Source organism: Zonotrichia albicollis, chromosome 2, assembly GCF_047830755.1.
Source record: "Zonotrichia albicollis isolate bZonAlb1 chromosome 2, bZonAlb1.hap1, whole genome shotgun sequence".
In the NCBI taxonomy this organism is placed as follows: Eukaryota; Metazoa; Chordata; class Aves; order Passeriformes; family Passerellidae; genus Zonotrichia; species Zonotrichia albicollis.
Window position 1 is genome coordinate 87419009 of NC_133820.1, and position 22706 is coordinate 87441714.

The following is a 22706-nucleotide window of genomic DNA, read 5'->3' on the forward strand; positions in this document are numbered from 1 at the left end:
TTAAAAGTGTGGAGGCAAAAAGGGACAATAAGAACAGTGGTCAGACACTATTTACTCTGCAGCACTTATAGGTCAAGCTGTGTGTCTTCCTATGATATTATATCCATTCTAGACCAGAGCTTTTTTCTATTTTTGCTACTTTTTTGTGAGGCATGTAAGGGAAAATAGCAGGAGTGCTTTGAATTTTATGTCTATTTAAACAAACGCTTTTAGATATGTTTCTGTCAATTACCTCTTTCATATAAATCAAGCAGGAATTGCATTTCCAATTCGTATTCAGATATTTTAACACATCATATCTCATCATGATTCATCTCATCAGAGAACAGAAATATTCCATGAGACCTACCTAACCTTTACAAAACAGGTTGTTCAGAAGTTCAGAAACTTGCTGAAACTCCCACAAATGATAGAAGGAATCATATTCTAATTTTTTGTGTGTAATTATTTCTGATAATGTAAATCTTTAAAAAGTTGCAAGTGATTCATGTAGCAAAATGGCACTTGCTGAGTATGCTTTGTGAGTTACTCATCTATGCTAACTTATTATGCCATTTGATTAAAGTCATATGTTCACAGACTGTTAAAACAATAATTTCATTGTTAGGAAAAGGAAACTTAGCAAACCATACACTTTTAATACAATGTCTTGCTATTTTTTTTTTCTGTAAGAACATTTTGCTTTCAAGAGCCAAATTTGACAATTTTCCAGAGACTGTTGATTTTTGTATGATTCATTTCACCTAACTTTGGATGCCTAGATTGCCTAAGCTTCTACAGCTAACGGAAAGAGCAATTCCAAAGCATCCAAGGTATTTAACCTATCTTATGGATCCTTCTCAAGATGACCTGGATTGCCTTGTCCTTTTCTCTACACCTAAGTTAAATTTGATTTTTAGATGCCGTCTAAGTGCATTCCTGTGAAATTAATGACAGATTCTTTTCCTCCCTATTCTGTGGAAAGGCTTAATGTGGTCTCAGTTATTTGAAGTTGCAAGAGTAGGATAAGTAATATCAATGGTATGTTTGATACTGATTCTCATTTCCTAAACCCACAATAGATAAGATGAACTTATTTTCCTTGCACACTCTTTTAGGGGAGTTCATCTATATTCAAATGTAAGTTCAGTTTTCATACTGCTCCAATAAATAAAGCTCCTCTAGCACGGCTTTCATAAAGCTTAAAGAGAAGCTGGGTCATTCAGGAGTGCCACGTGGGAGGACAAATGTATATTCCAAAGGCTACATATATTCATCCCTGAATCATAGGAGAAGGATAACTTCAGCAAATTATGTGAGAGAAAAAAAGCAGTTTTTCACTCTTTAATGTAGGCTTGATCTAAAGCCTTATGATGCTATATTGAATCTTTTAATATGAGTTTAATGACAATCCAGACATAATTGAACTGGAACTCAGCTTCTATTTTCCTGCACAGCAAGAGCTTACAAAGAAGATGAAAGGCCTCAAGCAGAAATTTATCTTAACCAAAAGCATTGTTTTCCTTTACTAGTGTTTAGTTCTCGTTTTATTTGTTATAGCCTTCTCTACTATAATTGAAAAACTATTGAACATTAAGAAATAAATTTAAGTGATTGACTCATTTTCTCATCGAAAAGGGATGGAGCTTTTTTATTAAGGATCTCTGGTTGTCTTTGAAAACTGAGTGCTGTAACTACTGAGCTTCTTGCAGTTGTTGAAATAACTGTGATCTTTGAATTGTTACAAGTCAGCCTCCAAGCAATTGGAACTCCTTGCTCATGTTGATGTAATATCTATTTACTGTGAGTTCCATTAAGAGACAAAATTAGAGAAGACAAGATCCAATTTCCTGCTTTTCAAAAGTTTAATATATTTCAACAGCATAAGGGTAACTGGCAAGATTTAATTCCAGAGTGTGTTTTCCAATGGTTCTGCTGCTGCACACCAACTGTAGACAGATTTATGTTCCAATTTGATATAGTGACAGAGGTTGATTTTTTATAGATATAATTAAAGAAAGTGTTCACTGAGGTTTGTGCATTCATAGATACTTCACAGTATATAAATTTATTTCATCAACAGTAGCTAACCCAAATTATCTTATAGAATAGGGTCTGTTGACCCACACCAGACTTTGATTTCATGAAAAGTGCAGCAATGGCTGTCATGAGGTTTTACAAGTTATTCATTATGCTTTGTAACATCAAATCATCTTTCTGGATAGATTTTTCCATTGTTCTGTTTTCTGCCACTGTACAGTGGCTGTATACATATGTACATCCATTGCTAGTAAAAGGAACAACAAAACAGTGCATTATTCTAGGTTTATGCAGACATATCCTTGTTTCTGTAGAGGAAGTTATATCATTATATATCTAGTTTATCAGAAGCATGAATTGCATTTGCATTTTTAATTAGATCTTATGGGATAGTATTCATAGTTGAAAATGCATTCTCTACTATTAATGGTTAGATTCTGTGTATATGCATTGAACTGATCTCAGTTCTATCTAACAATACTTAACATTCTCTGAATAGTCTTTAAAATTCTGATTATCTGCTTGTTTTAAATTTTAATATTTCACATCACTAGACTTATTTTATATACTCATTATATTGGGATAGTAATTGCTCGTGCTGAGAAGTATATGAAAAGATTAATGGGTTGTGACTCAGTACCTGCTGAGGCTTCAAGGAAAATAATTTATGCATTCTTAACACACTTAACTTTGAATTTACTCCCCAGCAAAAACTATTATCTAAGGTGAAAATATTCATTGACTTGTAATGGTAATAATGCTATCTGGATGTAAGGGTAATAATATGCATATTATTGGTATAGAGGATAAGATAAAGGCAGCAAAAAATCAAAGTATGTTGAGGCTAACCATAAAGGTCAATGGGAAAGAGACAGTCTTGCACAAATACATCAGTGGAGAAAGAATTACTGAGGAGAAAGTAGATCTATTAAAAGAATAAAGTAGTGCAGGCAATTAAATAAATGGTAGAAAATGCTGCCATGTTATTTTTATTTGAAAATTTTCTTCAGAAAAGAAGTAAAATGAGTAATTAGCAAGGAAAAATTGCCTGTAAAGGTAAAGTTGAACATGTGCAGGTCAGTCAGCTGAGATACTGTGCTGCCCAAGATATTAATATTTCTGTTTAAAAGGTAGAAGAGATTTTCAGAGCCATGAAGGACAAATGGTGTCCTACTCTCTGCAAGTCAGTGGCAATCAAGAGCCTTGTGGCTGCATGTTCTGCTATGGTCACTAAATGTGACACCAGTTGTCTTTTCAGCCTAGAGAAGAAAAGATCCAGGAAGGTCTTATCACAGTTTCAAGTACATAAAAAGCAGTTACAAAGATGACAGAGGCTCTGTCTTTACAAGAACCCATATGGAGTAGACAAGGAGCGTGGGTACCAGATGCATTAAGAGATATATTATGGACATTTTTTACAGTGACAGCAATCGATCATTGGAACAACTTCCCTAGGGATGAAGTCCTCATCACAGGAGATTTTCATGACTTGACTAGAGAGGATGCTAAATAACCCAACTAAGTTCCTTTTTCCATTGAATGTTGGACCAGATGGTCTTCCAAGGTCTCTTCAGAGAGGGGGCTATTCTTTGGTTTTATGGTTCTATTTCTGAAGAATCATGGACAGTGAGGAGCAGTAGCAAAACACTAAAGGCACAGGTAGATAGTCTCCTTTTTCTTTTTCTTTTTAAAAATAGAAAGAAATGAACAGCATGGACACATGAGTCCCACACGTGTTAATTTCCATTTCTACAATACTGGAAACAATGCTTTAGGGTGAGAACAAGCAGCTTGAAGACAGTAAGGTCCTGGTAAGCAAGCAACATGGAATTTTAGAGTCATTTTAGTTTGCAAGCTACTTTAATTTCTTATGCAGTATTTGTGGGTAAAGTCACCTTATTTTATAAAATTATGCTGACCAGAAAAGGTGATAGCTGAAAAAAAATACTTCAGTCAGAGAGGAGGGAAGAGTTGTGACCTGAGAAATAAGTAATCTTTCATGTATGCCATACTATTTTAAAAAGCTTGTTTTCAGGTATCTGTCAATAATTTAACTTTTGTCACTTGAATATATGCTTCCAACATCTTACCACTGATTGCAGTGCCTGCAATGTGTACCCACATTTTGGTCTCAAGAGAATATTTACCCATCTCTCCCATGCCTTGTGGTAGCCTTAAGTATGCATCACATTTACAGCCCTAATCTGGAAATAAATCTAGCAGGGAATCTCTCTGAGGGGAGAAGAAGAATTGTAACACAAATCAACTCCAACCACACCCAAAGGCTTCATTCTGAATTGACCCAGAAACTAACACAACCCTCAAGATACATTAGGGATGTATTGTCTTCCTATTCTCAGGCTTTTTACAACCACACCACCAAAAGGGTTACTCCAGTAGTCAGAGTCTGCAGCCAAATGGCTCTGCTGAGAATGAGACAGTAGCCTGTCCTGAAAAACAAGATCTCATTTCATGACAATTCACCTTCCTGCAGCTCTTTGGAGTGTGAGTTTTCAGAAAAAATCTATAAAAAATATTTAGAAAGATACAAAGGATTCTGAGGAAGAAAATATTTGAGTATTTTTGAGTATTTAACTCAGGAGAAGTAAAAAAAACTGGATAGATATACGTATTACACACAGGTACTTTTTGGGTCATATGGCATTCTTTGATGTATGCCCCTTTCTGATGGTGGTAAATCAATAACTGGTAAGGAGCAATCCAACTGAGGCAAGGGGACTGTAACACGGGTGCTCTATGACATGCATCTCTTCTGTTTCTGCTTTTAGGATGCTACTTTCAGGAAACCTGGGACTGTGTTGTGTACAAGGCACACGCAGTTATCCTGACACATTGGGACTCACTTGAGCAATTGCCTGTGAGCTGCACAGATGGCCAGAACACACACAGTATGCTTTCCGTGTTCTGGATGCACTGCACTGATTGCATATGCTCAGCAGTCTGTTATTCAAAACATTTAAACACTGGGCCACTGATCAAAGTTGAAGCTACTGCTTAGGCCAGGTTGTTGATGTTCAGTAATCCTGGAGAAGTGTTCTTTTCTCACTGGTCTAAAAAAAGGGTTAAGCCTGCTTTTCCCTCACAGGTAGCATGACATTGTTGTGGGCAATAAGAATCTGTGGAATCCACTGCTTCAAGTCATAAGAGACTGGAGGGAAGGCCAAGTGCATTTGAAGAATCAAAACAAATTTGCGTTTGAAGCATTGTCAGATGGACTCACAGAATCACAGAAACACAGAATGGGTCAGGTTGGAAGTGACCACATTGGGTCAAATGGTCCAACTTCCCTGCTCAAGCAGAGTCATCCATGTGGCACAGGCTTGCAAACAAACAGTACTTGAGTAATTCCAGTGAGGAAGACTCCACAACCTCTCTGGAGAGTCTGTTTCAGTGCATGGTCACTCACAAAGTAAAGAAATTCTTCCTTTTGTTCAGATGCATCAGTTTCTGCCTGTTGCCTCTTGTATTGCTCAGTACCACCGAGAGAGCCTGGGTCCATTCTCTTCACATTTCTACTTTAGGTATTTAGAGAAAGAGTCTCTGAGTTCCCTCTTTGCAAAGCTAAACCGGCCCAGCTCCTTCAGCCTTTCCTTGCAAGAGACATTCTCCAGACCCTGGGCCAACATATTATCCCTCTGCTGGACCTGCTCCAGGAACTTCATGTCTCCCTTGTGCTGTGGAGAACTCCCAGAACTCTTCACTTTATTTTACGTACTAGACGTTGACATTACTATATCTGTATCTCCACAGGAAAATGCAGGAGGATGCTCAAAGTGACATTGTAGAGGTTGGTACCTCTCTCAGCAACCATAAGAGCGCTCTAAGACAACTTTAGACCCCAAAATTCATTCCCTTAGCTAAGTACTGAAAGTAATTAGGGTGAATCTGAAAAGATATGAATAAAAAAAAATCCATTGTAGTTAATGTAGAAAGATTTAATTTTTTAAAAAAGAAATATGGAACAAAGAAAGGGTCCTTTATTCTCTGTGCATGGGAGTAAACAGAGAATATTCCATGTACAAGCGCATGGATGCCTTTTTATGATACTCTGAAGCTCTTAGAAGTGGCCTCAGTTGGGCATGACTTATTGAGGTGAATCATTGTTACCCTGAAGAACTTTGGGGGTTAATGTAGTATAAAATAATGAATGCTATTCATCATTTGACTTGATAAATATGGTTCTGATTTATTTATAGCAAACAGAGAATGAGGATTAAAGTACCTAACACTGTAATTGAACTCAAGTCCTTTTCAAAATCCCTGTGAGAAAAGCACCACTGTGCCTTTTATCTATTGTGATATAATCTTTTATTATATCTGTGCTGCACTTCACAGTTCTTTATTAACTCCCTGTACAACTATTTACTGTTCAGAATTACTTCAGGTGCCTTTCTGAATAAAAGTATCCTGGCTCTGGCGGAAAGAGGAAAAAATTCTCATAGAAGCTTGTCATGTAAGTGTAAGGCACTTTAAAGAAAGACAGTGAGTCAACCAACACATCAAACATAGTGTTATGAATATTATTCAAATCTAGTATTTAAATATTCCTAAATGAATAATGAACACAACTCCTAAAACTAGGGAATTGAGATAAATAATATTGCAAAATCACTTTTATTACCTGTAATTGTCACCACTTTGAGTTCATTAGCATTTTAATAATAAGCCTGTATTTCAATAATTACTTTTTTTTCTTCTTCTTATTTCTAAAGAGCACTGTTGATTTTGAAGACTGGTGGTTAAAGAAATTATGACTTTTGTCAGAAGGGCTAATTCTTCAACTGTTCCTGTAATTACAGGCACAAAGGCTTGGCCATTGCAATTTTCATAAAGGTCAGACTAATTCTCAGCCTAGGAGTACTCCTTTACTGGATATCTTCATTTACGTTTTTTGAAACAAGCATTGTTCGAAAAGTCACTGCTTGTCCCTCCCTCTCTGATATATTATGCAAAACACCTGCAAAGGGCAAATCAAAGTACTGCTTCAAAAAACTAAATATAAAATAAAAGAGGATTTTAATTCTGCCTTGTTCTGAGGAAGATTTTTCCCCCTTTGCACTAATTTGAAAGGCGGCCAACAGTCCTAACAAGATGTGGGATTCCCATGCCCTATCCTAGACATCATATTTAGTACTTTACAGTTATCCATCTGTATTTTGAGAAAGAAAATTTATTTGAGGTTTTGAGCATCTTCATTTGCTGAATGCTTATCCTGGACTACCTAGATCAGATATATTTTGTTATCAGTTCTCTCCTTCTAATCAACTCCCTGGATGGGAATGTTCCAGGGCTGAATTTTCATGGGGTTACCAAGAGTTCTGGCTTTTGCCCACATGTAGAAGAGCAATAAAATTATCTACATCTTTTCTTTCTTTGTATGATCCCAATTATAATTTAAAATCTAAGACTATTCATCTTATGTGGGGGTCAATCCTGCATGAAGCTGTGCATCATTAAATACTGCTTTTTGCTTCAATACCTATTGGCTGTGGTTCTTAGGGTGTTTGACATCTGATAGGAAACACTTAGCTTTATACAGATGGGGAAAGAGGGCTGAATACGCTGATATCTAATAGGACAGTTCTTAATTGCCATCTATACTTTTATGTCTTTACTGAATATATATAAATCCCTTTGCATAGGTAAATCTATTAGAAGGTGATCCGCTAAGTTTTTAATTAAAAAAAAATTAGGTTCTGCAGTCCCCCGCTGTCCCCTTTTTATGATCTTCAGGTAAGGGAAAATAATGCATCAGGGATTTGTGGTATCATAATTACCTTTTAAATGCAAAATTAACACCTAAACTGTCGGAAAACCAAAGAGTTCCTTATAAAAGGTAAGTGAATGACTACATAAATGACTCAATTTAAGATCAGCACAAGGGAAAAAAAGACATAAAATCTTATCTTTATATATTTAAACACCAAAAATTGTCAATTTATCTATCTATACAGCAGCATATTTTGATATGAACGCTTGGAACATCTGAGATTAAAAAATCTCAAAATATTAATCCTTTCGTGGGGTCTTGCTCAAAATCTCAGAAAACACAGAGTGGAAAAAGGATTTATCGACATCATTAAACTTTTGATTTGTCTTTACAATATATTTTTATTCTTCACATACTGTTCTATGCTGCAAATATTGTTTGTGAATTTATTATTCTTTAACAAATAAAACAAAACTTGTGGAACATAAAAAACAGATTTTTTTTTCTTCAACTTGGATGTAGAGGCAAATCTGCACTTATTTATTATATCCCTGGATTTGTGCATATGGCATTTACTTTTGTACAGTCTTTCATCTGAAGTGAAAGGTTTAAAAATAGTCTCATTTGAATCTTCCTCCTACCAAAGAGTAGGGTACTTGAGCCTGCTTAAGAGAAGAAACACCTGGAGCACAGGTTTTGCCACTTGTAGATCAGCTCTAAAAATGGCTATACTTTGTTTCTTATCCTCCTGGGACACATTGATTATGGGTCTTTAATACCTGATAAAACCACTTAGTGACCTGAACTAGTCAGGCCAGAGGAATGCAGGTGTTGTGGAGAGCATCTGGGTGCATTGAGGGAGATGCTGAAAACTAGTTTGAAATGCTTTTACTTACTTATACAGACAACAAGCATTTCTCATAGCTGTGACTGCTACCACTAGAAAAGAGACCACTTTGGTATTTAATACTCTAGTTTTTATTTTCATTATGGCTCCCTGTATTTTGGCTCTTTGCCAGTGAAGCATTAAAATCTCTTTATCTTTTTCTTTCCTCTATGCATACTGCATGAAACCAAGCTTATCTCCAGCCAAATAAGTCAAGAAAGAGTTTCAAGATACCAGAATTTGTGTGGAATCTTCCATTTTATTTAGCAAATAAGTTATGCTAGTGGAAGTTGGGGTGACAGAGAGCTGCTGGCTCTGTGTGTGCATATGTTTAAAGAGAGAGGAAATGGAGGTGGCTCAGTACCATGGCTTGCTTCCATGTTAAAGCAGGAGGTAAATCTGGTACTGTCCAGTTGATTTGCTCAAGATGTTTGCTGGAAATTGCTGCTGTCTTACCCACATATTGCAGAGCGTGAAACTTGTGTATTTGTCAGAAAGATTATTCTGGGTTTTCCCAGTGCAGCATGAGTTCCTTCCAAAAACAACTGTACTAGGTGTCCAAAGCAGATGGTGTCACCAGACCTTTGATTATGGGCTCTCACTGATTTTGTTTTTCATTAAGTAATAATATTATTGCAAAACAGATGTTTGAATAGGGATGGCAAAAAAAAAAATCCATGTTAAAATGTTTTGTGCAACTAAAATCCTTTTGTCAGGAAAGTGATAAGATAAAATTCAGGAGTAATACAGGCATAATATGACTCTCTTTTTGTATCCAAAGTAGTGGAGACAAAATGTAATTAATGTTCTCCTTCTCCCTCTTGCCTTCTTAATATTTTTCAAAGAATTTACCACATAAGAGATGAGGAGATCTATTTTAAATGTTGTGCAAATTAGCCAGGGGTTGGATATGTAGTAGTAAATTTCTGTGAAGGAAAATTCGTAATTGTGACTATTTCTAATGGAATCAGGGATTGCTGAAAAAAAGAGAAATGGTATTTCAAGGGGAACTTGGTTAAGGATTTGAAAGAAAAAAATGCAGAGCAAAGAATTAAAATGGCTTTATGTGTCTAGCTTCTCCAGATAGCAATTAAAAATGCATATAAAATACATATAACACAGTTATTTGTAACAACTGCAAGCATAGTTCTATAAAAGTTTAAGATGATTTAAAGAGGTGCTGCTTCAATTGCTTCTTCCCTCCTGTACTTGCTCTTGCACTTCTGACCCTGCTTTGCAGTCTCTGACACTCTTTTGCCCTTAGTTGTGGTTATTTCAGAGAACTAAACTAGAAGAAAGCCACTATCTGGCGGCAAAAAAACACACTGTGAAAGGCCAGAATGATAAACAAGGTTGGGAAGGAAGATCATTTTGGAATAATCTAAATAATTAAATAATGATTTGCTTCTATTAAAACACCTAGGATTAATTACTGACACATACTGTTTCTAGGAAGCCTCATCAGGCAGGATACATTAAACTTTAAAGAGCAAATGTAAACATGATGTGGAGAAAAATCCCATATAGTTGTGAAAAAATAACCATGATTTTTCATCATTTTCATTAACTTTTATTAGAAAAGGTGAAAAATAGTAAGCAAGATTTAGGTATTTCCCATGACTACAAAACTGGTGGAGGAATTGAAACTAGGAAGAATCATTTAGTTCTAAAACAGCCATTAAGTATAATTTTTATGTTAGTAATAAAGAAAATTTTAAAAATAAAACAGTATGGAAAAAAATCCTTAACAAACATCCTAGACTACAGAGACCATTGCATTGATTATTAATTATTATAGCTGGTATCATTTGCTTTCATTTAGAGATTTGTTTCATTAAAATAAGTCTTCCCAGTCCTGTGCATTAACATATTTATATTATGTGAGCAGCTTGTGCCCATTTCTTATTAGCAGAAATGTAATACAACATTGAGTGTTTAAAGCATTCAGTGGAAACTAGTCATGGAGTTGAATTAAGTTATTCTGGATATATCCTGATACAGTGGACTGCCAATGAACACAAAGAGCTTGGAATTGAGCCACTAAAATCCATCTGCAGAGCATTAATTTAGTTCCTAAAGGGGAAACCTGGGAACTCCTACCAAGAGGGAGTCAGAGGATTCTGTGTGAATGAGGGCAGCTGAGAAATGATTGATTGTGCTGTCCTTGAAAGGAAGGACTTATAGCTCTACTATACATCTTTGAGATGACAAGAATTAAGTTTTTCTTGTGAATAAAATTTGAATATTTCTTTAGTTGCAGTTGCATGCAGGGAACCACTGGCAAACTCAGATAATTTAGATGTTTGTAAGCAAAAGACTTGCCATTTCTCTCCGTTCATTTTCCATCCCTATTCCTTTGGTTATCTGAGTACCTCAGGGCTGCTTCTCTTCTGACTTTTCCCTGCTGCTGTGCTCAAGGCACCTTGAAGGGTCCCTCAGGCAGGGCTTCAATGCCAGCTGCCTGGTAGATTCCCAGCAGGAGTTATTCGGGATGGTGACGTGCATATCAGAAAGTAGAGCTTGTGCAGAACCCTAATTAATTCCTCTTAAGACTACAAAAACTGGGGTGTATTAAGCCATTAACTTAGGAGAAGTGAGTAATTTCACTTTATTGGAGTCTCCACGCACTATTTTTTTTTTATTCCAAACACATTGACTTCCTTATTGTTTGCATGGCAATGAAAATTGTCTGTTTTTTTTAGTTTTAGCCCTTTCCTTCAGTTTCTAAGATTTACTGTTTCATCTAGGCTCCATCAACAGCCTTGGAAAATGATCCAGTAAAAAACAAAGTAAATCATATGCTGAGCAAATATTTTGTTCAATAGACTCCAGGCAGGTCTGTCAAGAAAACATGCTAAACTCCTCTGACACAGAGTTTTAGCTACCCAAAAATCTCATCAGCAGAAGAGCAGTTACAACTTCTCATCAAATATGCTCTGATACAATCAAATTCAGATTCGCAGTTGAATATTCCACCTTGCTACTACTGGAAATATGAAGCATTAGTCACCAAGACTGATGCAGAGAAAAGTGAATAGATTCTATAAGTCGGAATATTCACAGATTTTCCACATTATCATATGCATTTTGAGAGAATGACTAGGTTTTATTAACAATAAATTATCGTGAGCTGTTATTAAATCGCTCTCTTGGGCACAACACTGATAATGCCATATGTTACTTTTTTGTGTTTCTCATTCTCAGGTTTTTTAATTAAGGGTGCATCGGTAACAGGAGTGAAGTCTCATTAATTTAATTAATGGATTGAAAGGCCATATGACCATGAATTAACATGAATTACTCTATGGAGACAACATTATTTTTTGAGGAAAGAAACATTACACTGACCTCTTGTCACTTCAGTAAAATGAGCAGAGATAATCAACAACATGAACACAATCATTAAGAGATTAGGAAATTTAAAAAAAATTAAAATAATTCTTACACATTAATTTCTTTTAAAATTGCTACTTCAATGTACTGAAGTTTGAAAAAAATCTGCTTATTCATTTTGGTTATCATTTATTAGTCACTGAGGTACTTGCAAATAAGAAAAATATTGGTTTTGATTTGGGCTAAGAAAACAGAACTCTAGATATATGTGAGAATTTTTATTTTACTTTTTCTGCCAATGAAATGGGACATTTGATGGGTTTTTTCTGTGCTTTAATTTTCTCACCTGAAAAATTAGGATGTTCACTCACAAGCAGGTTTTTTAAGCGCATACTAACGAAGAATGTGATATGTGGGAAAATGAGCACTATTTATCATGCTAAGGAATTCTAGAAGAAAAAGTTTAATTTTTAAGGTAAGCACTTGAAGGATATCCCAAAACTCTAAGATCCTTCTTTGTAGTGCACTAGCTGATACCAGCATCTGATCACCAAAATAAGAGCTAGTTTTATTTAGGGCCTTTTTCTAAGATTTAAGCATTTTGTCAAAATGTGTTTCTAGAAAAAAGTAATTGTAACAGATAAATATACACTAAGCAGTTAAGTGGATATTTGAAACAATTAAACATGGTATTTCTACAGCTAATCAGCAGTAATTATAAGGATATTTAAGACATAAATGGTTCTGAAGTACAAGTTATATATTTTTGTTCTCTTTGGTTTCTTAAATAAATAGTTCTATGGGATTTGAAGTGTTTTGGGTTTTTTTTGTGTGAAATTTGTCATGGATTTTTAGAGGGGTGAACGAATACACTGTTATCTAAATATTTGGACATCAGAGTTTTTTATGCATCTGGTTCCTTATTACAGCATGATAACATGTCTGCAGTAATACAAGTGAAACAGACATGAGATTTATATAGATGTAATAAAAATACCTTGGTCCTGTCCCAGAAAAAAAGAGAAGTCATATATCTAATGACAAAAGAATATGAAATAATAATTCTTCTCAGTTTGCCTTATGACTTGAAGTACCTCCTATCTTTGCATCACATTCTATCAGAATACTTATAGTCTTGATGCAAGTATGTGTTGGAGATTTTCTATTTACTGATGCTGTCAGAGTCACCAGTGGACCACTTACAGATGTATACAACTGAAGTGAAATCTGCATCTGCAAACCACTCAGAAAGTGCATCTATGAAAGAACATGCCTGTTCTGCTACTGGTAGTGTTTTATGTGCAGAGAACTACTGCACCAGTCCGGTAACATTTTCCATGTCTTCTGATTTTTTTTTCTAAGCACAGTTCAAGGTCTGGTATTTTGCCCATAAAACCTTTTACCTTTTGACTCCTAAGTATCTTAAAGACCTGCTCTGTCTTCTATGCTTTATATCAGTAGTTGAGATCAACTGAGACATTTAAAGTGACAGCCTCTATATTTAGCTTAAATGTCATGGTGCAGGTGACACATTCTCCTTAGAGAAAAGCCTGAGATTTCTACAATTCACTTCTCCTGTTGTTACATCAGAATTAATTTTAGGCAGACTTCATTCACAAGCTGTATTCAGATAGAGCAGGTTGCTTAGGAAGGCTTCTAATCAACTAGGGAATTCTTTTCAGTCATTTGCCATTCTCACTGTCAATCTATACTGTTATGAGACATGCCTTCAAGAAGTCTTGCTGCATTTGTGCCTACATCTTTTTTATCCCATCCACTGGGAAAAAGAACTGCTATACTGAGAAGTTGCCAGGACAGCAAGAATAGCCTCCTGAGTAGGTACACAGAATGCTTTTTGAGACCACTGGTGAATGGGGAAAAAAACAGTAAAAGCATTTTGTAATTTTAAATGCAGAGAATAACTCAAAATATTCTCTGCAGTAGGCACAGAGAATGCCTCACAAAAATGAACCCATAGCTTCTATTTTGATCAGACTTCCTTATCTATAATACATTTTCACCTCTCTTATACCTTCCATTAGGCTCTGGAATATATGATGCTCACCAGCATGTGATATATTCTTCATGATACCCACTGAGCTACTTTAGTGACTCTGTTTAACTTTCAGCTGAAATACAGGAAGCAGGCAGGTTAGAAAGGAGAAATTCTCTGTGCAGCCCATCTCTTACTACTGTCTGCAGTGTCTTTTGGGTTGACACTCCAAATCCTATTGAAGTAAATACGATGATGTGATCAAAACCTCACTGATTTAAAAGTTTATCTCTGACTGAATTTCTGACCTGCAATTTAGGAGGGGCCTAATTATATACTTTGTGAATAAGTCTGTATTTCTCATCTGAAAGAAAATAGAAGGTTTATGGAAAAGTTGTAAGACAATCACAGTACTCTAGTGGTTAAAAATATTTTTTAATTTTTTCTGTTTTAATTTTTAATTAAATTAATTTAATTTTAATTAAAAATTAAATTAATTTAATTTTTTCTGATTTTCTCTTTGAATATATTTTATGCACAGTCCAGTTTTCCTTGTGTTCTTCAACTAAAGTAAATCTTCTCTGAAGTTTTTGCTTTGTTTGAATTCCAAAACATCTATAAACAGCAAATATATCTCATGGAGGGTTTGTTAGTCTAGATAAACTAAATTATTCTAGTTCTCATCCAGATGTCCAGTCTTTTGAAACATCTAAATTGTATTTGTTTGTAGCTACATCAACCTAAAGATGTATTTGACTACACCACAAGTAGTTCTCTGTATTAATGTAGCTGCAAAGTGCATATAAGCACTAAGCTTTTCACTTGATGTAATAATATTTCATTCTGCAGCCAATAGAGAGAAATAATCCAAATAAGTTGTAAATCACTCAAAATGCCTGTATCTCTACTCAGAAAAGAGCGAGAAGGCTAAAGCAAATAAAGTCATAAATTAGGCATGTTATGAGCTTTATAAATACAGGAAATTAAGGAGATAAGTACTTTGAGTACTGAAAATTACTGTCTTAGGTCTAACCACAAGCAATATTTCTCAAAACAGAGGTTTATAGTGCAAAAATAATTTTCCTCTTATATTAGGATACAAATATCTTCAACCCCCCCCAAAAAAATCAAAATATGCATCTTTCAATGTTAATTTTCCCACCCAGCCTCATGTTTGTTTGATTTTTTAAAAATCATGCAACATTTAAAATATATTATTACTCCAAATGGTAATATAGGATAAAGGCATTCTCAAAATTAAGGAAAAGAAAACATTAATGAATAATGTAAAATCTGACCTAACCTCTTTTTATGTCGACATTTATGTTTAGATTTTCTTCAGAAAAGAAAGTGTTGAATGAAGCTGGTTCTATATCAACCTTAGTGCTAGAAGCTATGATTCCTAAGATAACATAATTTCATTTATTATCTAAACTGCAACAATATTTTTAAACTGTTTTCTTCTTGGAATCTGTTCTAATATAAATTATTTTATTCTAATTAACCCAAGATTCTTGGTCTAGATTATTTTATTCTAATTTGATCTTGGGCCAAATTATTTTATTCTAATTAGCTTCTTACTTGTTCTTACCCGAGAAGTAAGAAGTGTAATATTTCACTATTTTGCTTAAGAGTAGAATAAAGACTGCAGGATTTTTCACAAAATAAATTTTGGGATTTCATGGTTTATAATAGTGTAGGTCAATTTACAAAGACATTATTTTGGGAACCTCCAGAGCAGTTCCAGCTCTAAATCATTAGACTTACTGTCATGAAGTACATTTCATTCATCATATTTTGTAAAACAAAAAGTTATCCAACCTGTGCTAGCTCAGCAGCATTCTGATGACAATCACTAATGGGTTGATTGTAGCTCAGAAACTTGTTGACTCCTGGAAGATAAATGAGTCTTCAGAAAGATAAAAATGAGCATTAGTAACACTCCCTAAACCAATGTGGTTTTCTGACCTATGCAACACAACAGGCATTGTACTTCAAATTTACTGTCCACTGCCACCTCCCATAGCAGAAAGCTTCAGGGAATGATAATGAAGTGTATTTTAGGGCACAATTCTTAGCTCTGCCAGTGGGATTCATTAACAGCAACATGGAAATCAGATAACTGCAAGGGGTTTAAAACTGTGGGAGTAAAGCTGTCATTGAATCTCAAGGTTGTCGGAACTTGCTGACGATAAGTATTCTGCAGGAACTTTAATCTGTTATTTCCAAGTATCTACTGCAAAGTCTGTGCTAAGTATTCAGAAAAACAAAACACTCTCCCCCTCACCCCAACAGCAACACCAAAACCCCAAAAATAAAACAAAATAGCAGCAACAAAAAGAAAAGGAAAAAATTTGTCATTTCATATTTGGCAAAAGTGGCCACACAGCTTGGCTGGCATATATTTGGTGTCATAAAAGCACTGGGCCATACAAAGGAGTTACCACCCAAGCTACTCACAGAAATGCACTTAGTGTGCCCTGGCAGCAGGGACAGCCAACCTGCAGATGGGAATGTGATCTCACAGCAGCCTACACAAACTTGCATCAGGTTTTGTCCCTGCCTCAGGCTTTTCTGCCTTTCCAGGGAAAGAAGGGATACCATCATAAGCCATCATACTTTCTGATTACCCAGTTCAGTCTATCATCCACAAATGTTAAACATTCAAGGTCTCTTGCCTTCTGGGGTGCAAGGAATTATAAGCATTTTATAAACTCAAGAGAAATAAGCACAATAGACACATACCTACAGATCCAATATGGAAAGATTGACCTCAAGCTGCTCTCCCAAAGTTGGGTATAAAATCCAAGGCAGAATCTAGAAAAAAGATTGAAATCTTCACACATTTTTAAGCAGTGGCAAAGATCAATCATCCTTAATAACATTAATATTAGTATTTCATAATAGATCTCCTCAGTTCAGTCTTGGGTCTTGGTTTTAGATTGTGAAATTACACAATATCAAAAATCATTATGTGAAAAGGAAAAACCAGTGTACACAGACATAAAGTGAATTACAGGTCTGGAATTCTTCCCAAAGCCAATGTAGAAATATCAAGGTTGTCAAAACCTGATGATGGGATATTAAGAAATCTTTCATCTTATATTTCCATGCCAGCATTAGTGAGGGCATTCTAAATGTCTAGGGAAGCCATAAACACATGCAATACAATTTTGTATATCATAATAGTGACAAAGAGCAGATACTGTGTTAAATTAATTGTGAAAGCAAGTTTTTTGTACATTTTCTAGGTGTTACCAAGCACAACCTTGAATGTCAGTATCTTAGAAATCATTGATTGCACCCTATGCTAAATTATCATCTAATGTCAAGGAAAAAAAGGTAAATCAGATTATATGAATTATTCATCACCTCCAATTCAATATGTAGACTGTTCTAGCTGAGTGTGAAGCACTTTTGAATAGTATCATAGAAGGTGAACACTTTTCTGATAACAGAATAGCAGAAACTGACCTGATCTTTATAAAATACAAGTCCCAAAGAATCAAGAACATATACTTCAGGAGAAAAAAACCAAACTTATTACTAAAGATATTAACTTCGTTAATAGGGTCATATACATATTTGCATAATGTTTCAGATCAAATCCACTCACATAGAATTAAGGCTCTCAAAAATAATGTTAGAAATTTCTTAATGTATGTCTCTCCACTATCCCAACAGTTTCTTCAATTGTGTTTCTTGAATTGCTAAGGTACAGAGCCTGTTTGCCATATGCCCATTACTAGAGTAACTTGCTTCTGGGGGTATTCCTAGAGCAATTGTTCCCTCTGCCTTGGTTTGGTAGGGTTTTGCCTCTACTTTGCTGAAGATGCATGTCTTGGGGGAGAATGGTGAATTGGGGTGCTGATCCTTATATCTGTACATTCTCAGAGTAGCTATATTTACCCAGAGTTAAATGTGTCAATTAATGAAGATGCTTTTTGGAAAAAACATTATTGTCATGTAACTACCCTATAAGCTTCCACATTTTATATATATATATATATAAAGGAGTGTATATTTATATACACTCCTTTGCCTATCCAAATAAGCTTGGGTCTCACAAATCCTACTTTCTGGACTGATCATTTAGGTGTGGGCATGGAAGGAAAAGTTAAAAAAAATAACTACAGCACAAAAGAGAAAAAGAAAAGACACAGCAAGAGACTGTTGCCAAAATCCAATTACTGTGTGAAAAGTGGAATTTAAAGATCCCATGACTTGAAAAGCCTATAGTGACCTGATGACCTGAATTTTGAAATTTCCTATCCGAAGTAAGATTATGAAACTTGCTTTCTTAAGCATATTTTAATTTTTTTTTTAACTTATATTAGTTGATGTATAGTATTAATGTATAAGAAAAGCATCAGATGTCCTTAATTCGCCACAGTAAACCCTGCTCCACAGAAGCTGCCTCACAGACTGTTTGGAAAGTGACCAAACTCCTGCTGACCTATGAGTCTGCCAGCTAGGAGGAAAAACTGTAGAGAAGAAGGAGGATACAGCAACAACTTTATGCAGTACAGCAAGATTCTTTAGTCCAGGAGAAGGTAGAACTGTCCCACTAGCACTTGTGTTCTCTCTGTGTCATTCTACACATTACTCTCACCCTGAAGCTTTTTTCCTACTACTTACTAGCTATTTGTCAATTCTAAATTAGTTTATTAAAAAGTTGATTGTAAATGTTAGCGTGATAGAGTTCTTCCTTAGCATTTCCAAATACCATGTCCTGCACATGATATTTGCTTAATAGCGAGGTACTCTTGTGAAGCTGAAATTTTAAAAATTATCTTCACACAAGTTGGGATTAGGAAAGAAACCAAGACATTCCCGAAGTCATCACTTCCACAAAAAGTTCAAAAATCATCTATTCCTGAATAGGGGAACTATATGTAAAGAACTTTTTTGGGGGTTTTGTTTTGTTTTTTTTTTCACTTAAAGCATTGACACAAATGTATGGTTCTTTCAGTTTCCTCATGGATGCATTCACTTACCCTGCTAGGCAAAAGAGACCCAGGGAGTGAAATTGAGTACTGGATGATTGGATGCTCAATTGAACTTGCTTCTTAACTGATAGCTACCTCTATATTTAGTTTGGACCTAGATTTAGTTTCTGACCTAGATCTCAGAAAAAAATGTTGTAGAAGACAGTGGGTCTAAGTAGTTTAGGTAGAAGTTAGTAGTGTAGATGTGTCAAGCCTGTAGTGCTTGACTCCAAGCTTAAGGACTCATGTCTGGTCCCTATCCTAATTAGTGGGACAGACAGAACCTATCCAGATTCCGAAGCACAGCTGCATCTTGAAAACTGCAGTCTGAAAGCTAGGTAATGTCAGTCACCTCTTCATCTCACAAGGAATCTTGCATGAAGATAGATCTAAGGTCAAAAGCTGTCTAGCTCTAATTTAGTGACTAAAACAAGACAGAAAAAACTTAATTCCAAAACAATTATATGGTATAACCATACAGTGTATATATTTATGCTCAAAATTTAGAAGTCATGCTGGAGTTTCAGCAATGCTCAGTTTGCAAGGGAGAGATGAAAAGAGTGAAACTGGATAGTTCTTTAAAATAAAAAAAAGTTATACAAAATAAATAAAAAATACAAAATTATGATAATGAAATTTTGCTTGCTTCTACTTAGGATAATTTTCTTTTTCTCTGCTTAATGGAAATCTAGTTTGTGCAATGTTTCCTTAAGATTTTTTGATGAATCAAACAGACACATGAAAGGAAGGAATGTCATTTAGACAATAACCAGGCATTGCATGACGTATTTTGGCAAGTTAGTGGATTTGTTTTAGGCAATTATGTAAGACCAGGGTTTTGCAGCATAAACTGATAGCACATCTACTATGGTTTACAACTATACAGATAAATATTTATCTACAGTAAATTCTGGTACGCTCTGAAATTTGAACAGTGTGGAAGTCTATGTTAAAAGGAAAGTGTCTATGTTAAAAGGAAAGTGCTGGAAAATACATTAATGGGTGAATTTATAGCTTTTTTTTTCTTTAAAAAGTCAAAATTTTAAAACAGCAGGCATATATGAAATGAAAACATTATGGTATTCCATATATCCTGAAAATAGAAACATCATGTACATTGGTCTTTACATGATAATACAGCAGTTCTGGCTGTCCTGGTAGATTTTTTTTGTACAAAAGAGTAATGAAAGCATTAGTTAAAAAGGAATCTGATAGGAGCACACCAAGATTTGAAGCAGCTGTCCATACGTGAGTATCTGGTAAAACCTGAGGTGCTCCAGGGAAGGTGACACAGGTTTATCAGCTCTGACACAGGATCTGCATGAGAACCTACCTATGAGAGGATCATCTAAAGCTGGGCAGGCTATTGCTGTGAATCACATCTTTAACTATCACCTCTGTGTGGGCACCTGAATTGAGCCCAGGGTTAAGACGTTAAATAGCAACACAATAAGAAAAATCAAACCATACTGGAGTGCAAGTTATTTTCATAAATATAAGCGTCTTGTGCAGTTTCATGTGTTGACAGTTGTCCCAACTAGTTTCCATCTCTAGAAAACTGCAGGTCTCCTACGGTGCCCAACTCAGGATTAAATAAATATATATATATAAACAGCTTCCTTAGATGTCCCAAGCTGGTGGACATCTATGCAAAACTGAATACAGTCCCTAAAATCATAGTCATAGTATCATTTTATGCCAGATCATCTCTGATGGATCTTATTTCCACTCCTGTTTTTTCAGGTGGTCAACTACTTATCTGAGTTTGTGAGCTCTTTTTTGAACCGAGATATCTCTCCAAGAACTGCAAGTGATGCATAGGTATCCCAACCACTAAAAAGGTGTTAAATCTTTCTGTGATTCAAGAATTAAAAATAGTTGCACCAGAGACAACAAGAGTTAGAAAAATGAAAGAAAAAAGCACCAAAATTACCTAGAGAGCTTTTCTATTTCATTATCCAAAGGATTTCTCATCAGTATGCTGATAAGAAAAAGACACAGATGTGTGTTTCCCATATCAAATAGTGCTTGTTATTCTGTTCTTGAGGCTGCCCCAGCAACCAGTGACCTGTGTGAGAACCTGTGCTGACAAGCTCCACAGGTATCCAAGCTTAATGTAGCTCAGGAGTGCTTTTAATAGATAAGCATAGTCTATCTGTTCTGGCAAAGAAAAATAGGGCAAGCAATCAGACAACCATCTTCCATAACCTGAGTGGAATATTTAACACAAGTCAAGGGTAAAGAAAACAGTCTTCTCAGAACAATGCCTTGAAATGCCATTGAAAAAAAAAAAAAACCATCAGTGTTTATACTCATTTGTGTGTGTATATATATATATATGCGCATACATGTATGTATATATGTATTTATGTATGTATGTATGCATGTATGTATGTATGCATGCAGTTATAATAGGAATGAGAGTTTGCTCCTTTGTTTGCTTAAGTGTATTTACAAAACAGAAGCCCTTTCTACATAATAGTCTAATATTCCACCTCGTAAAATGGCTAGGAGATATTATATAAAACCAGAACAACATAATGACAAAAAAACTGTTGACCCATAAGAAAATGAAGTTTTCTTTACTCATTCTAATTGTCTAGAAATGAAAATTCTTATGCTGTGCATAAGATAGCACACAGAAAAAACCCATAAGGTTTTATTTTTTTAACAGATTTTCCTTTTTATTGAGTTTTATTTCCTTTTTATTGCCAATAAAATCTACAGTAAGATGATTCTGGTGTAATACCGTGTATTGCAAATTCCCTCCTATTGAATTGCTTTTTCCTTTTTGTTGATTTATACACACAGACAACTGAAATATAGTACAACAGATTTTTTAAAATTTTTAGATGACATTATTAACTTTTTTAAACCCTAAATTTTAACGGCTTACCTATTAATCTATATTTGCTATTTTAACTGTGTTTCTGTAGGGAATAAAGTCTGTGATCATTAATTTAAAAGAACAGAAAAAAGATTATTAACTTATTGGTTAGGGAAGTTCTAATAATGTTTGAAGTACAGGACATCCTGAAAATTAGAAAAAATATCTCCTTTGAGCAATGTGGCTGGAGTACCAAAATGCTGACAAGACAGAGAGAGATGAGGAGTTTGGATGTTTCCATTCTCTCTGAAGGGTCATCTCATGTGACATGATCCACATCTTACCAACACCAGTATGAATGGAAGATGAATAATTCTGTGGAAGTAGATACTGACACCTCATCAAATGTTTGGACTCATACTGAAGGAAAATATTGTAGGGAGAAAAAAGAAAAATAAATAAAAAAATAAGCTGAGAACAAAAGGCATACAGGAATGAAGAATTAAGTCAGAGTCTAACTGCAACCAGGGAAGGTTTATGATATAGGGGAAGACTGCCCAAAGGTTCATCATTTCTGATCCCAAATACCTAAAAACCATGTTTGAAAGGTAGCAAAACGCTCTAATGCTTCCTTGTAAGGTGGGGGCTACTTAGGTCTTCAGAGCTGTCAAGATAACACCATAAGACATGCTTTTTAATAAAATCTGAAATTATTTACACAATCATCACTTTCAAGAGGTAAATACTTATGTAAAACATTAGCTGCTAAAAAAATTTATAACAATAGCACAAAGGCTGACAACACTGTGCAAGTTTGTTAAAAAAATGAACAAAGGAAAAATGTCTTGTGTGAGTTGGTAGCATCCCTTTGCTGCTGTAATATGAAAATCAAGTGGCATGGGAGAGTATTCCTTAAACTCACTGTCATT

At 35.1% G+C, this 22706-nt stretch overlaps 1 protein-coding gene across 7 annotated transcripts in view; it reads left to right on the forward strand.

Annotated features, from left to right (window-relative positions):
- GPC5 (glypican 5) overlaps positions 1-22706 on the forward strand; it is a 610346-nt gene that overhangs the window by 513240 nt on the left and 74400 nt on the right. Inside the window, exon 8 of one of the 7 annotated variants that reach the window (XM_074535603.1) lies at positions 18356-18575. The exons of the other annotated variants lie outside the window; for them this stretch is intronic. Within the exon in view, the coding sequence (XP_074391704.1) occupies positions 18356-18402 (47 nt within the window). The 3' untranslated portion in view covers positions 18403-18575. Of the gene's footprint in view, positions 1-18355; positions 18576-22706 lie in introns of those variants that run through there. 7 annotated transcript variants of the gene reach the window in all.